Genomic DNA, 14,941 nt, shown 5'->3' with positions numbered 1-14,941 from the left:
AGTTGATTGCGGCTCATTATATCTTAATGTTTTCAGTATGTCTACGGTGTAAGGAGTCAGCTCCCCCCCCCCCCACTTCAGCCTTACACTCAGTGTATAATGATCACACTTTACGAATTTGCTAAATGGAATCAACAGAGCCACATGGGATGAACAAAATGTTTTTGATGTCAAGGCCAAGAGCTCCAATAATTCAGCAATGTCATGATCACAAAATGTTGGACCTCTGAGCTGGTCCTATGGGAGAAAAGGGTGCAGCCCATTTAGAATGGTGCTACTCCACTTTTCATCTCTGGCTAAATGAGGCGGTGCATCCATCATTCCATTAACGCTGCTCTAACAGCCTCCCAGTCACCCACTGGTTGACAGCAGGGACATGGGACATGTGGACTGACCAAAAGCTTTGATGTAAGTCTCACCACCGTACAAAACACAGACCTATAAGTAGACACCCAAAAATGCCTGTGTGCAGACACACTAACTTTGCAAGATTTTCCTTCAGCAGCGAGTGTGCACACACACACACACACATACACAAAGAAAGAAAGGGAGAAAAGTTCCAGTCTGGTGAAACTGTTATTGTCAAGCCACACTGCCGTCTCCAGCTTTGACTGCATTGACAGGTATACTGTAGATAAAAGAAAGATTTCTGGCAGGGCGTGCGTGCTTCTGCTGTTCTGCAGGGCGTTGTGTTCAAAATATAACAGAAAGTACGAAAATGGAGATGCTCAACATTTCTTTCGTTCATCAAGTTCGGTTCCTTTGTACCAAATCAATGCAACGATAAAGCCAGCCAGTGATAAATTAGTCTCTTGTCAGACTGCTCAGAAACAAAGGAACAAAGACATCTGCACAGAGAACAGAAAGGAGAGAAACAAAGTATGAACATTCTTGATTTGTGACATTAAATTAAATCAAAAAGGTTAAAAGACAAAAGAGATGCAGACTGAGCGAAAGACTGAACGAAAACAAGCAGGACACAAAGAAAATAAAACACAGAAGGGGGGGTGGGGGGGGGGGGGGGTACTGAGGCAGTGATGAGAAGGAGTGCAGGCCTCCACTGCACCACATCTGCTGCAGATATATCCAGTGCTTCTGGGAGTCAGCCCCCCCACCTCCCTTTCACCTTCATCTTCTTTCTCTCTCGCCCTCTTTTCGCTTCTTTTCGGTCTTCTGGTTTGTGTTCAGAGCAGGTTTTAATATTCAAAAATATGTACTGTCTTTATGAGCCATTGTTTTGCTGAAATAATACACTCTCTAAATCAAAGTAACAGACTGAGGCTTGTGCGCTTAACAGAGTTCCTAAAAATATCTGTGTATGTTTGTGAGGCTGTAAAGGGTGGAACAACCCCTTGTCAGAAATACGTTGCTTTTAAAATCTACTCTTATGTCATTGCAGCTCTCTGAAAATTTATCCTGTGAGCACTCACATTTATCAAACTGTGAGTTGCCTGTGAAATGTAAGCTTTTCCCTGCCTTGCATTTTCAATTTATAGCAGTGTCTTGGCGCTCTGTCCACCAGCAACGGGACAGTGATTGACTGGGTGACATTCAAACTCCAACGGAATTCCTGGTTAGGGATGACCTCCCAAATCCACTGTCTCTAAACTGTACTTATCTTTTTACTTCACTACACCCTAAACTACAGCTGTATCTTCTCCTCACAGTCTGAAGCCAGCTGAGGCCAGCTCTATCTCCATCTCAGCGCTGACATGTTTAAAGTGTAAGGGCCTGATATGATTCAGGGCCCAGCGTAGGGGGTTTACGTAAGTCAAGGCCACACGATGAATCTCTGCAGCCCTGTATTAAAAGTGATGTACAGTTGTGACTGAAGACAACTCTAAAAACAAGTACTGGATGTGCTGGAGGTGTATTGTTTTACAGAGTCACCCCAGGCTTCTCCTGTGTCTGCTGATGGGCAGGAAGGGGTTGTGAGGCAACAGCCCTGAGTGTACTTTGAAAAACTCGCCTTTTGTAGACTTCTTGAGACTTGGGCCGCAATTTAAGGCCATAACGTAGGAGAGGCTGTCGAGTACACCTACTTCCAAAGATATTAATCTTACCTGGGAGCTCAGTAGGACTGTCTGTTAGGAGAACTAGCTGTAGTTGCAGGTGGGGAGGAGAGCTTTGTGATGACATGCTGATATTCATGGCCTCACTCACAGAAAGCTTGAAAAAACACTGGAGACCGTACTGAATAGATGAGGAGAAACCCGGCTACTGCTGTAGATACATGAGATGCACTGAGTTGTAGCCATTAAAACATCCAGCTTACTAAATCAAGAAGTACGGCGCTTTGAGCTTTGGAATCTGAATTGCATCTTTAGTTTTTTTTAGAGGGGCTACTGAATAAACCCACTCCCTCCCTGTGAACACACACAGGCATACACCCACACACCCTCGCACTGACACCAGAAACATAATCTGTGGTCTAAGGACGCAATCACATACTGCAACCTGACATCAGCGCAGGCTTCAGCAGCAGTCCTCGAGTGGTTAGCTGTTGTTAGCCAGCTCAGCCCAGTGCTGACAGAGACTAACTGCTGTTTAGAGAACTCATGCTGCCTGTACAGAGACGCTGAGCTGCCAACCTTGCTTCGAGGATACTGGACAGGAAAACACTTACTGGCTTTACTAAACAATCAGTTATACTAAACAAATTACTGAAAGGGGGCACTGTGTGACATTACGGGAAGGAGGAAAATATAATCATCTAAACAAACCGAGGCTCTTGCATTAGATCACCAAAAACTGAGACGGAATATGGACTACCAGTGCCTGTCACAAGTCCAAACAACAGAACCACAATGAGCTAAGAAGCACTCATATATCAAAACAGGATTTTGAGTTAAAATATAAACTGCTTAAGAGAAGAGAAGAGTGGAGAGGAGAGGAGAGGAGAACATTTCAATAGTTTCTACCTGAGTTCCTGCAATTGTCTCCTTGCTGAGGGACCAGAACAGAAAATGCCAGCAGGTCAGGGGCGAGCAAAGATTCAGGCTTGCGGATTTCGTTAAGCCAGCGGCTCATGTGGAGTTCTTTGGTGTCAGATGGGCCCTGAATGAGAGGAACCAGCTTCTCCTTCACCCCCTCTCCCGAACCTGTGAGACAAGAAGTAAAGGCTCAGTAATATGTGAATCATTTCCCAGTTATCAAAATTATTCACATTCACAAATCAGAGAGTCTTATTTTAAACTGCAACCAAGAAGTTACAAAGATATAAAAGCAAGAGCTTGTTCTGAGTGGTTCAAAAAAACCCTTTTATTAGAATCACCTTGTGACTCCAGACTCAGATTTTCATTATAAAGGCTTTTAATTATAAAGTAACTACATTAAAGCAAATTGCAGCATTTGTCTGCAATTAGTCTGTCAACCAACATTTGACACCGTAAGAATTTGGTGAAAAATATACTAGAATGTCTCAAAACAAACAAAATATGGAACATCCAAAGTAAAGCACAGGAACATGAAGGACATGTACAACACACTGCATTATTTACATTACACCCCTTAGATTAGATCATTTTGATATAAGACTAACTACTTTTTCTCTATTGACAGCTGTACTACATCTTTTCACCTGCCTGACATCATGTCTGAAGTTTGACCTTGTGAACTCTGTGCTGACACTAGCTCCAATAACATCCTTGCCATCAAACACATGGCTAGAGCTCAATGACAGTACCCCATGAGAAAACAGCAACTGAATCACGCTGCGGGAAAGAAATCAAGATAAAGATTGAGGGGGAGAAAGAGAAGAAGAGAGACTGAGAGTGTAAAAGTATACGTTAAAGAAAGTAAAAGAAGAGTCTAGTCGGTCTCACTCTCTCCCTCCTACACAGGCAGTAAAGTTTTAACAGGGCACAGCTGCACACACCTGGGGTCCTGGCGCACACTTTTACAGCTCCCACGGTTCCTGAGGCGCATTTCACCGTCGCACGGCTGCAGAACTTCAGCTCCAGGTTTTGGACCGAGCCCTCGAGAGTCGGTGACGGGCCCAGAGATTTCACACCTAATAAAAAAAAAAAAAAGAAAAAAAAAACACCAAAGTGCAAATGAAGTGCAGTCAGGCAGGTGTAAACACTGCTGCCGTGGCTTCGTTAAACACTTGATTGGCCTTTAATTATTCTTGACCCCTTTCTTTCTCTCCCAGAGTTGTGAGAAACAAGGTGCTCTTAAACACAGATATCACCAACACTGGGGAAAGTGTGTTGTGTTTATCTAAGCTCTGGGCAATTGCATATCATAGGAAGATGTAAAAGAACATAAGTAGACAGTCCCCCAAAGCTAAAATTCCTTTTATTATTATTATTTTTTTTTTTTTATGTGTGTTCTTGTGTCTGTGACTTCAACCTGACAGGGTCTAAAAAACTTACAAAGGGCACCATTTATTTGTACTTTTTATTCCTCTGGATTTAGAAAGCTTCCTGTGAGAACATTTACAGTATACTGATGGGACTTTGGATAAACTACAGCAAAGTCCCAGCATCACAGCCATGTAGCCATGTTGTGCCCAGGAAGGATATTAAAAGAGATAAAACCCCTTAAATTGTCAAGTGTTTGTCTAAATGTTTTATAAGCTCCCAGTAAATCCACCGAGTAGAATGACTTGAACATTTTAGGTTCAATAACAGGGAATATTAGGTGTATGAGTAACAGGCCAATATAAAGGATATATCTTTCCAAAAGAATATCCAATACAGTCATGCCTGTATCCATCTCAGTGTCAACTACAACTCACCTAACACCAGCATTACATCACAGGAGCCTCAAGTGCTCCTCACTCTATGATTATTTCTCTTAACGGCAGTCTAGTGTGGAGGAACCTTTCGTCTGCCATCTTTCCAAAATGAAACTGTTTGCACTGTGGTAAGGAGTGGGGGGAATTACATACTCGCCATTATGATATGTCAATGTTATTTCTATGGTGAGAGGCTATTTCAAACGCATAACAGGACTAGGAGGGAGAAATAACTGGATGGCGGAAAGATACTGTGGAGTAAAGGGGGTTCTTTGCCAAACCGCCTGTTGAGAGAGGAGAGGAGGATCCATCCATCACGTTACATTCTTCCAGTGAGCTGGAACTGTCCGAGGGAATCACATTAAATTCTTACATCACCTGTTCCAATAAGGCTTTACTTCTCAGAATAATCCCCTCTTATAGTGATAGCACTTCATTTCCTAAAAGTGTCCACAGCACTTTCTGACTGAGTTTACAACCCGAGTGGGGCTTTTTCTGTCAAATGCTTGCCCAGTGATACGGAGATCAACAAGTCAGAGAACAGCAACAAACAGCAAAGAGAAGCTCAAAAGGAAAAAAAAAAAGTTAAATAAAAATAAGTATAAAAAATGAATAGAAATGGATAAATAAATGAAACTGATTTATTGCCACCTGGTGAGCGAGGAGGCTTTGCATTAATAAGGAATAGATGAGTGGTGCTAACAGAGAGGATATAAAAGCACAACAGGTCATTATTTGGCAACAGTCCCTGAAACTATGGTCTGGACATCTAAGGACTTCCTGTCTGCCATTTACATTTCTTTTTACTCAACTCTTCCACCTGTTCCACCCAACCTCTTCCTTCGCTCCACCTTTTCTACTCTCCCCTTTCTCTGGCTCAAATCATTACTGTTCAAATTTAATCCACAATCTAGATGTAGAAATAAAGATAAGGTGGGTGGGTTGTTTTACACAGAAAATAGCACATTTTTGTTTGCAGTTTTTAATAAGGGTGAGAGTCAAATAGAGACGTATACACAGCACATTTAACCCAGGGAATTACTGGAAACTGCTAAAATCCATAACCACTGACCTCTCCCTCTCTCAGACAAATTACCCTGCAACTTATTCACCTTCTGTCTGAGGGGTCCTCTATCAGCCCAGATGCAAGATGGGAATGTTAATAACCCTCAGTCTGTCTCCCTGCCTACCACCCAATATATCTGCAGGTTAAACAGAACAGTGCTGCATGTCTCTCTGCAGCTTTAGTCACCTGCTTCTCTTCCATTTCCCTCCGTGTGTAGGAAAAGAGTTTTGTATGTGTGGAAATGCTCCATGTGAATCATTTCCTCCCAGAATCCAAACAAGGTGTTCTGTCTTGGTAGTTTTAAGAATTAAGACCACAAGGATGATTTTGTTTGTTGACTCGCCTTCACTCTCTTACATTGCTTTGTGTGTGTTTGATTTGAGAACATACACGTACAGAGGAGAGACAGTAAATGTTCCTCTTGATGTTCTCACTCAACTCAAAAATAAGCCCATGGTGTCACATATTGTTTCAGAAAACTGTTAAAGCATTCTATTCAATTCTATTTTCTTTATTTCCTCAGTGTTTTAAATGAGTTTAGTCATCATTGTATTTGTTTACCAAAGAACATAAAATGCATATATGTGCAAGCTCATACACATACAGACACACACATATATACAGAGACAGATATTTGGGTTATTTGATGCGATCTAGTACCAGAGGGAAAGATAGAAAATGACACAGGCACTACATAAAGCTAAGCTCCCTTCTCCCACTGGAAACAATATAGCTTACATACATTTGCCATAAAAGGGCCGCAGCAGACATTTGGCCATATTAGTGACTGTGCCTCAGTGAGCCTAAAAACACATGACCCATCTACCTTAATGGAGAATGGATAACCAGATCCAGTGAACATTTGGCCTTTTTCAACAGTACTGAAGGAGAAATGATCGCAACAGTGATGAGCTGGCCTCCACAGAGACTGACTGCTCCTCTGATTCCTTCATTCTTTGTGGAAAAGATGGAGATGTTAAAAGTCCGAGCCAATCTGGAACATGACAGGGGCCGTTCCCTCTACTTTGGCTGCTCTTTGATAAATGGCACGAGGGGTATCACTATAACATATCCCCCTTGCCCACACAGATGTCCTAAAGGGCACAGAACACCTGCTGGGGTGGTGGTTGTTGAGGGGGTAGGGGGTGAGGGTGGGGGCCCTGGACAATGTTTTGTCCAGCTGTCGGACTATAAAAAAGCGGGGTACACAGGAAGAGGAAAAACACAAGGGTTTGGTAGTTTGTTGGCTTGAACAGTGGTATTCAGTTTGGTGTGTGTGTGTGTGTGTGAATCATTATGTAGTGTGCGTATTACAGCCGGACATGTGTGTTTGTGCATTTCTGTGTGTGGCTGAGTGACTGAGTGAGTGAACGTGTGTGGTGCTGTTACTTGTCAAGCAAGGGCAGGTGCAAGGAGTACATAACCGCACAGCTAGGGGCCAGAGGCTACGGCACTCCATCAAACACTGCGAGGGCAACCGTGGGCAGCTGGATTTGCCATCCTGAACACTGAGGAGTGTGTGGAAAATATGAAGGAGGGATGTGAAGTCAGTAAAGAAATACTGAGGAATAGAGAGGAAAAGAAAAAAAAAGAGAAAACACATACTGATGGGGCAGCATGGGACGTGGAGGCTGCTTTTTTTTTGCTTTCTGCATACCTCAATTGTTGGCGTGCACGTCTCAATATGTGCGTGTGTGTGCGTGTATAGGACATCTGCAGACTTAAAAGCCATGTTTTACACATTCCGACATGTCCTGCTCTCACTTCTTTGAAGAATGGTATGGGAAAGCTGTCTTCCTACAACGCTACACCAGGAAAAACCACATTCTAAAACAAGAAGCACAATGTTTGTATTAGCCTGCATTCACAAAACACTCCTGATAATACCACAGAGATACACAGCAATGTTTATTTCTGATACTGTGGAAACTTTTTTTTTTTTTAAATGAATAAGCCAAGGCATTCACATGGGAACATGGAAATGATAAAAGATGAAGAAGGGAAAGTAAGAAGGTCTCCTGTCTGTGTGAAAAGAACTAATAATATCTGTCGATGTCGAAGCAGACTGGGAAAAAGATTGTGACTTCAGCTAAAACAGCCATTATATCTGTGTTTTGATTCTGAAGTTAATACACCTCCACTCCACACAGCCACATTATAGACATGAGTGAAAAGTTCCGCTGCTTTCCAGAGAACCGGTCCCTGGCACAGATTAATGCATTAAGGATCAGTTTTATATGTGATGACGATTGGTTGACAAGAGGATGTACACTATCACCAAACGGTAATGGGCAGGTAGACAGACAAAGACAGACAGAGCAAGAAAGAGAACCTAAAGTGCTAAAAGCTCCAGGTCTGGCAACGGGCCCACAGCAGCGAGGGGGCTGACAAAGAAAGAGGTAGACACTGACAAGTTGGGTAGACCAAAAGCAGCCAGCTGAGCCATTAAGTGCTGATGTAGAAACAATAACTGTCTCTCCCAAGTCAGGAGGGGCTGAAGTAGAAGCAGTAAGTAGGAGCAGGAGGTCTGCTGGCACTTTGCCTAGTACTGACACACAGCAAAAATACAGACACATGCAGGGAGAGTGGGACAGGAAAACAGACAAGGTGAGTGGTTTGTCCTGCAGTTAAAGCTGAGAACAGAGCAGCTCTGGCAGTGGGCAAACACAAGTCTGCAGGGGGACTTATCACTTTTAACAAAATCTCCTTTTTCTACCACCAGGACTTGATTCTTAGGATAGTGAGGACTTTAAAAAAAAACGCAACGTTCAGGAATGCATTGAATGTTTATAACCCATTTCCATTATGCTGCTTTCTACCAGTAACTCACATAAACAGCCTGCAGTCAATAAATGGAAGCAGTTCCAGTAAATTTTGTGCCCTAACGCTGGAGCAGATTATGGCAATTGCAGGAAGACATGCATTTCACATTTCAGGTAGCAGCACCCGCTGTTTTTAGATAAATGGAATGGGGACTTGGCAGCTTACATGAGATGTGATGACTTCCATTGCTAAATAACTACACAAACACAAACACACACAGGCCCATCAACAGGTAAGTCTCACACACCTACTCACACACAGTCAACAAACTTAACTAAAGAACACTCACAGTACAGCTGGATGGACAGACAGAAAACAGCAAGAGCAAGACAAGAGCAAAACAAGTGTCTACACACACACACACACACTAACCATCACAGCTAAACGTCTAACCCCTACCCATACCCTAACCTAACTCTAACCTGAACCTTAAAACCAGGTCTTAACCATCAAACAGCTCTTTCAGTTAAGAGAAACAGCTAAAATGTAGTCACAACAATGTTTTTGAACCAAAAGGTGTCCACACAACCACACAAACACATGTATACACACAAACACAAAGAGGCAGAGAGACAGAAAGAAATTCTTTTCCCCATTTAAAAGCCCAGACCAACTATTTCCAGCACACCGGGTAGAGCTTAGAGTGGTGGGGTGTGCAAGTGCTACTTGCTGCCTGTAACGGTTGTGGGATAAAGACAGTGATGGGGTGTAAGAGCTGGTGGTGGTGGTGGAGGTTGGGGGTCTAATTTTCATGATTATCATCCCCTCCAGGTGCTGCCTGTCTTTCTGTCTGCCCACTAAAGCAGTGACACATGTTCTATGCACTTTCAAACCGTGGTTCTCTCTGCCACTGAATTACCACAATTAAGGAGTTTTCATGCGGAAGCAATTTGGCCAACACTAATGGGCCTAGGCAGTGGGGTTTGGAAGACAGTGAAGGGGGAGGGGGGCGGCAGTGGGGGATGGGGGACCGAGGGAAAGAGTTTTAGAAAAAGTGAGAAAGATGAGAGAGAGTAAGAGAAAAAGGGCGAGACAGATGTGCAGAGAGTCATAGCAAAACATGTGCGGTGACATAGAGCCACTTGTAAAGAGACAATTAGCCAGTGGTGAGATAGGCCATTAAAACACAGTTCTGGATGAGAGGGCCTGCCTCTCAATCTCCCGTATCCCGAGTCTAATGCTGCCCTGACAAATCTGTTTAGCATAAGAAACAGGGGCATTCTGACTTTGAAGTAGCAGCCAGGATGGAATGCCACTGTGGTTCCACCGAGAGAGAGATGCTTGAAACTACAGACCACAACTAATGACGCTAAACCAGCCCCTCCATCACTGAAATGTAACTCTGGATCTCTGCTCTCTCCCTCTCTGTCTCGGAGTCTCAGGATCTCTGTGCCTCCATAACTCACACTTGCTCTCTTTCTCAGGCTCTCTCCCCCGCTTCTCCGCTTTCCTTATGGACGAGAATGAAAGAGAAACCGAGCAGAGCGTTCTTGTTTATCAATAATCCACTGAGATCAATATTTATGTCTCAGCTTTGCGGAGGCTGAGTGCGTCTGTGTGTGGTGGTAGCCAAGACGTGACTGGGGTTTTGGTGCTGCTGAGGCACTTCAGTGGGAGTTACAGTGAAAATTTATGGCCTTGTGACATGGAGCTATGTGCTCAGTTGGCACTAGTTGCTACGCTTAGATGGGACGGTTGGCTCACAGCAGGGAGCCAGCTCTGCAGACACTACCAGATGACATAAACACAAACAGATTTATTTGGGCCTGTCATTGATTCAGGGTTTAGTAAGAGTCAGAGCAGTCTGCTATGGGTGCTTCAGGGCCCGTTCTACTTACACTTCATTTTATTTCATGTCTCAGTGAGGTTCCATGCTTTGTGTGAACACAAAGTTTTTAAACTATTTAATTACTATTTAATTATGTACTTATCAAATTAACTTTATTACTTATTTATTATACAATCCTATCTGTAATGCATCCCTTACAACACAAAGCTTTTATGGCTTTAATGTCTCTTTAATGCTCCTGATGCCTTCCAGATACTGCAACAGTTATTTTATTAATATGGTAGTGTGAATCGTGTACCTGTAAATGCAGAGCATTCACTATAATATACAATACAACAATATATACCTTACTATAGCTGCACTCTGCATACCATGACTTGTCTTCCAAGGTTTGTTTAATGCATTATCTATCAATGACACGTTGTGGGGGCCTACAAATGTTTACCACGGTAATGTTTCATAAACCACGGCTGCAGGAGATTTTCTTATCATATTTCATTTTAACCTCCACAGGGGTGATGAGTCAAATGTTCCAGCTCCAAATGGTGAAAGTTTCAATCGACAGAATCGTTTCTGTACCCATGGCTGGCCAGCTAACTAAACTGTCCTACTCAACTACCAACCACCAGCCAGGTTTCTTAAAAGCATGATAGATCATTGAGATCAACTACCAATTTAAGTGCTATGCTGTGCCAGTGGCATATTGGATTTAGTGGTAAGTGGAAAGATGCCTCTGAGAAACCATCAGTGATTCATATCAGAAAGCAAAAATAAAAAGTTGGACGTGAAACTCAGGCTTCCAGATCCTGTGCTGCGATCATCCATGTTCTCCAACATGCCTGGAATCACATCTTATTTCCCATGACAGAAAAGTGGGCTACAGGGGAGAGAAAATCTTTGGCACACACTCAGTTGCACACTCTCTTTTAAATATCATCTTTCACCAGAAGCCAGTGGACGGTGTGAGGAAAAGGAGAATGATGAATGGAGAATCATGGTGAGAAACGACAAGCCTGATGTCCCCTGATGAGTGTTTGAAGTCACCAACCATGAGGGAGGGTGTGTATATGAGAGAGAGTATGTGTGTGTGTGTGTTTTTTTTTTTATGTGTGAGTACATGTGCAAAGTGGTTGTTTGGTGAAAGCTGACTTGAGATGTTGTTTGATGAAGGAGCAGACCTCAGGCACTTCATGTTTCTCTCATCCCATTAAACATATAAATATTCGTGTAATCCAATCTTCAACTGTGGGACAACACAACAAACTTTTTTTCTTTCTCTGCACTGACTCCTCTGGCTTCTCTCACTAGCTCTGGACTGGAATGAGCGACAGAGAAAGAGCAGAGAGCTTAAGGAAGACAAAAGAAAAGAGGAAGGTCTGAGTCTGGATTGACTTAAAACATCATCACAATCTGCCAGGAGTGGGGTGAGGGCCATCTGTAGCTCATTGAAGTTTTCATTGACAAGAATCGTCTCAAGTTCCATCCAAGATTTATTTATCAGCTCTCTGATGCTGACACAACGTGTTTTTAATGTTAGAAATAAGGTTGCGTATGGATGAAAAGGCCCTCTTTCTTTCCTCTCCCTCCTGCTTTCTTCCTGCTCTGATGTCAATCCATGAAGCAGACAAGTAGACAGGCAGAAATTTCTCTCAAACCAATAAGTTACCTCTTCAAAGAAGTATGGATACTCCAGTGAGGGGCCAGGCCACGCTGAAACAGACATCTCAGGGATTTCATTAAGCTTCCCATCTCTTTACTGACATTTGTGACAACCACAGACCATGAAAAAAAGGCCTTTGTCCTTCCTTCTTTCACTTTCGCCGTGGAGCAGTGAAAAAGGACCATCGAACCATTCTTCATGTGATAAGTGTATGGGACCGTTATATGACCGGGTAAACCTGTGTGCTCCTCTGGCATGTCTTGATGAACAGATGCATCAATAGATGACATTAGGGTTGTGAATACGGAGGCCAGAATCCGAACAGGAAAACAGAGTGTTACAAACAACTGCATTATATGGACACACCAAGAAGGGCCAAAAGGAGGGAGCCAAGATAGACGGGTATGTTCTGGGACCAGACAACATCAAATGCACAGCATACCAGGCATCAGCTCATGGAGCTGACAGAGTGATATGAAAATGAACACTTTTTTTTCCCCTCCAATAACACGGAGCTATTACCGACACTTATTATGCCACAGCGTCACAGGGGGATTTGCGTCAGACCCATGCTCCTGAAGGCAGTTAGATCACAGGGATGTGAACTGCTGGCCATGACAGGAGCAGCCTTTTTCATGCAGTGCAAAAATGCGTAAAAACTGTTGTTGACATGGCCTTCTAAGAGACCGCATTTGTTTCCAAGCAATGGGAAATATCAGTGTGAAGAAAAGGATAAATAAGGCTCCCTGACGTAACCTTGAATAGTCTCGGGTATTTTTTCCACTCTTTTCTCTAGTTTTCTCCTGACCACTCCAACCAACGCCCCCCCCCCCCCCCCCCCCCCCCCCCCCCCCCGATTGTATGTGTAGGGGGAACTTGTAAAAACAAAAGACTTGTTTTAATAATGATAGCGTTATGAGTGAGAGAATAAGTCCTGTACTATTATTATCAACATGCTTCTAGTCGCTATGCAATGAGAACATAGGCTCGCTGAATCCAAACATTCTTGTCGTCATTTGCCTTAAATGGGATCGTATGCTGTGAGTGCAGGAGTACATATAGGATTTGCTCAAGAGGGAGGTGGGCGTGCATCTGTGCATGTGCACGGCTGTGAGTGCGTGTATAACCTGACACTCAATTAAGTGCAAAAGCTGGGTTTAATAAGGAGAACCAATAGTTAGTTGTGTTTCTGGGCACTGAGATCTCTTTATTTCCTTCTTTCCGTCACTTTTCCCTTCGCCCTTTATTTTCCTTCTCTCTTTCATTTTTCATTCTCCTCATTATATCATTTACTCTCTCTTCCTCCTACTCTGTTCTTTCCCCCCCATATCTGTCATGCTTAAGTTATGTCACAGCTCGTATATCACCCAGCAATCATCTAGAGCCCGTCTGGTGACCACCACCAACCAACTTCTACCAGACCCCCCCAACTCCAATCCTAGTCCAGACCACCACAGAGTTCTGTGGCCAGGAAACCAGCTGTGGTAGCTGCATTAAAGCTGAATCCATTACTGGTAGAAATGCCAATACCTTTTGTCTTTCAAAATGTAGCCTTTCACAAGACACTAAAAAGGGAAGCAAATGCAAGGACCAAAATTATGATCAAGCCAGGGAGGAATTTAGATTACAGAGAGTGAGCAGCCCTGGCCTTAGTTTCTGCTCAATGTCTTTTTGCCTGCTTGGTTGGAGATCCTGCAGTAGTCCCGTAATGGTTAATTTAGGGAGGCCAATGTTCTGGATGGAAGTAACTTAGGAAGATGTTATTAATATCAAAATCTAAACAGAAAAAAACAAAAACAAAACTGAGGCCTGTCAACAGGTGAGCCTGGTTCAAATGAAGGGAAACAACTATTAGCTAATGCTAATGCTTACTGCTAAAATAAAAATGTCAAACAGTGCTCAGCTTCAGTTTACTTCCACACAAATAACACAAGCAGGCTATGAAGCCTTTCTACCTCTGGTTGTGTTTAAAAGGAACGGACAGGCAAAATCATCCATCTTTTATAATGAGCTGTCTAAAGTTACTCCAAGTGTGAAGCATCCGGGCCTCTGTGTGTGTGTGTGTGTCATCTGTGGGGTTTACTGCCATGTCATGGATGCAAGGACACAACCTACACTTCTACTATCTGTCTACAAGACAAAGAGGAGAAACACAAAAAGCACACACACATAAGCATGAATGGCATGCATGCAAACAGTAAAATCCATACACACAAACACACACATGTAGGGAGTAAACAGTCTTATTCTGACGACCACACTGTCATAATACAGGCAACATTCACAAACAGATCACTGGGTCATATTCCCAAAGCCAGAGCTGTACCATCTGCAGGTTTAAGTGCACTCTGCGAATCATCACTGTGCACCGAGCTATAAACACATCTGCTGAAATTGAAAGACTTATGTCCACTGGGGACGTAAGCACATGAATCAAAATCCAATAAAGCTATCATCAACAGGGAAAACATGAAGAATACAATAAGAAAACATACAGATTCTGTGTGCTCATGGCAACGTGCAGACTAGATTTGTTCAAAAGTTAAGTCGCTGGGATCCATGATCATTTTTAAATTTGACTGGTAACATTTATTTAAACACTGTAAGATAAAACTGCAGAGGGTAACCAACTATGAAAATATGAGACACTGAGTAAGAGCTATGACTGTAGGCCAGACGCTCATTCAGCCATTAATCCATGCTGGTGTCAATAATATGTAAACCTCCACGTTTCTCTTGAACTGTTTTGTATATATTGTTTGCAAATCAGCTGCTTTCATTTTCCAGCGTCCTTGTCAAAGACATTCACATGCATAGTTCTGCATGTTTTGGAAATGTGGCAATGTTTTCTTCAAGACTCTG

The 14,941-nt window shown here is 43.0% G+C and overlaps 1 protein-coding gene across 5 annotated transcripts in view; it reads right to left on the bottom strand.

The window, feature by feature from the left end:
* Positions 1-14,941, bottom strand: part of LOC121185668 (vacuolar protein sorting-associated protein 13B-like) — a 362,080-nt gene that overhangs the window by 273,917 nt on the left and 73,222 nt on the right. For all 5 annotated transcript variants that reach the window (XR_005894381.1, XM_041043972.1, XM_041043973.1 and 2 more), the window contains exons 18-19: positions 3,878-4,012; positions 2,922-3,101 (exon numbers count right to left, since the gene is read on the bottom strand). Coding sequence is in view for 4 of the 5 variants with exons in the window: in XM_041043972.1 (XP_040899906.1) it covers positions 2,922-3,101; positions 3,878-4,012 (315 nt within the window). In the remaining variant the exon portion in view is untranslated. The remainder of the gene's footprint in view (positions 1-2,921; positions 3,102-3,877; positions 4,013-14,941) is intronic.

This window comes from Toxotes jaculatrix, chromosome 8 (assembly GCF_017976425.1).
Source record: "Toxotes jaculatrix isolate fToxJac2 chromosome 8, fToxJac2.pri, whole genome shotgun sequence".
NCBI lineage: Eukaryota > Metazoa > Chordata > Actinopteri > Toxotidae > Toxotes > Toxotes jaculatrix.
Note: the sequence above shows the minus strand (reverse complement) of the source record. Positions and strands in the feature narration are given on the sequence as shown.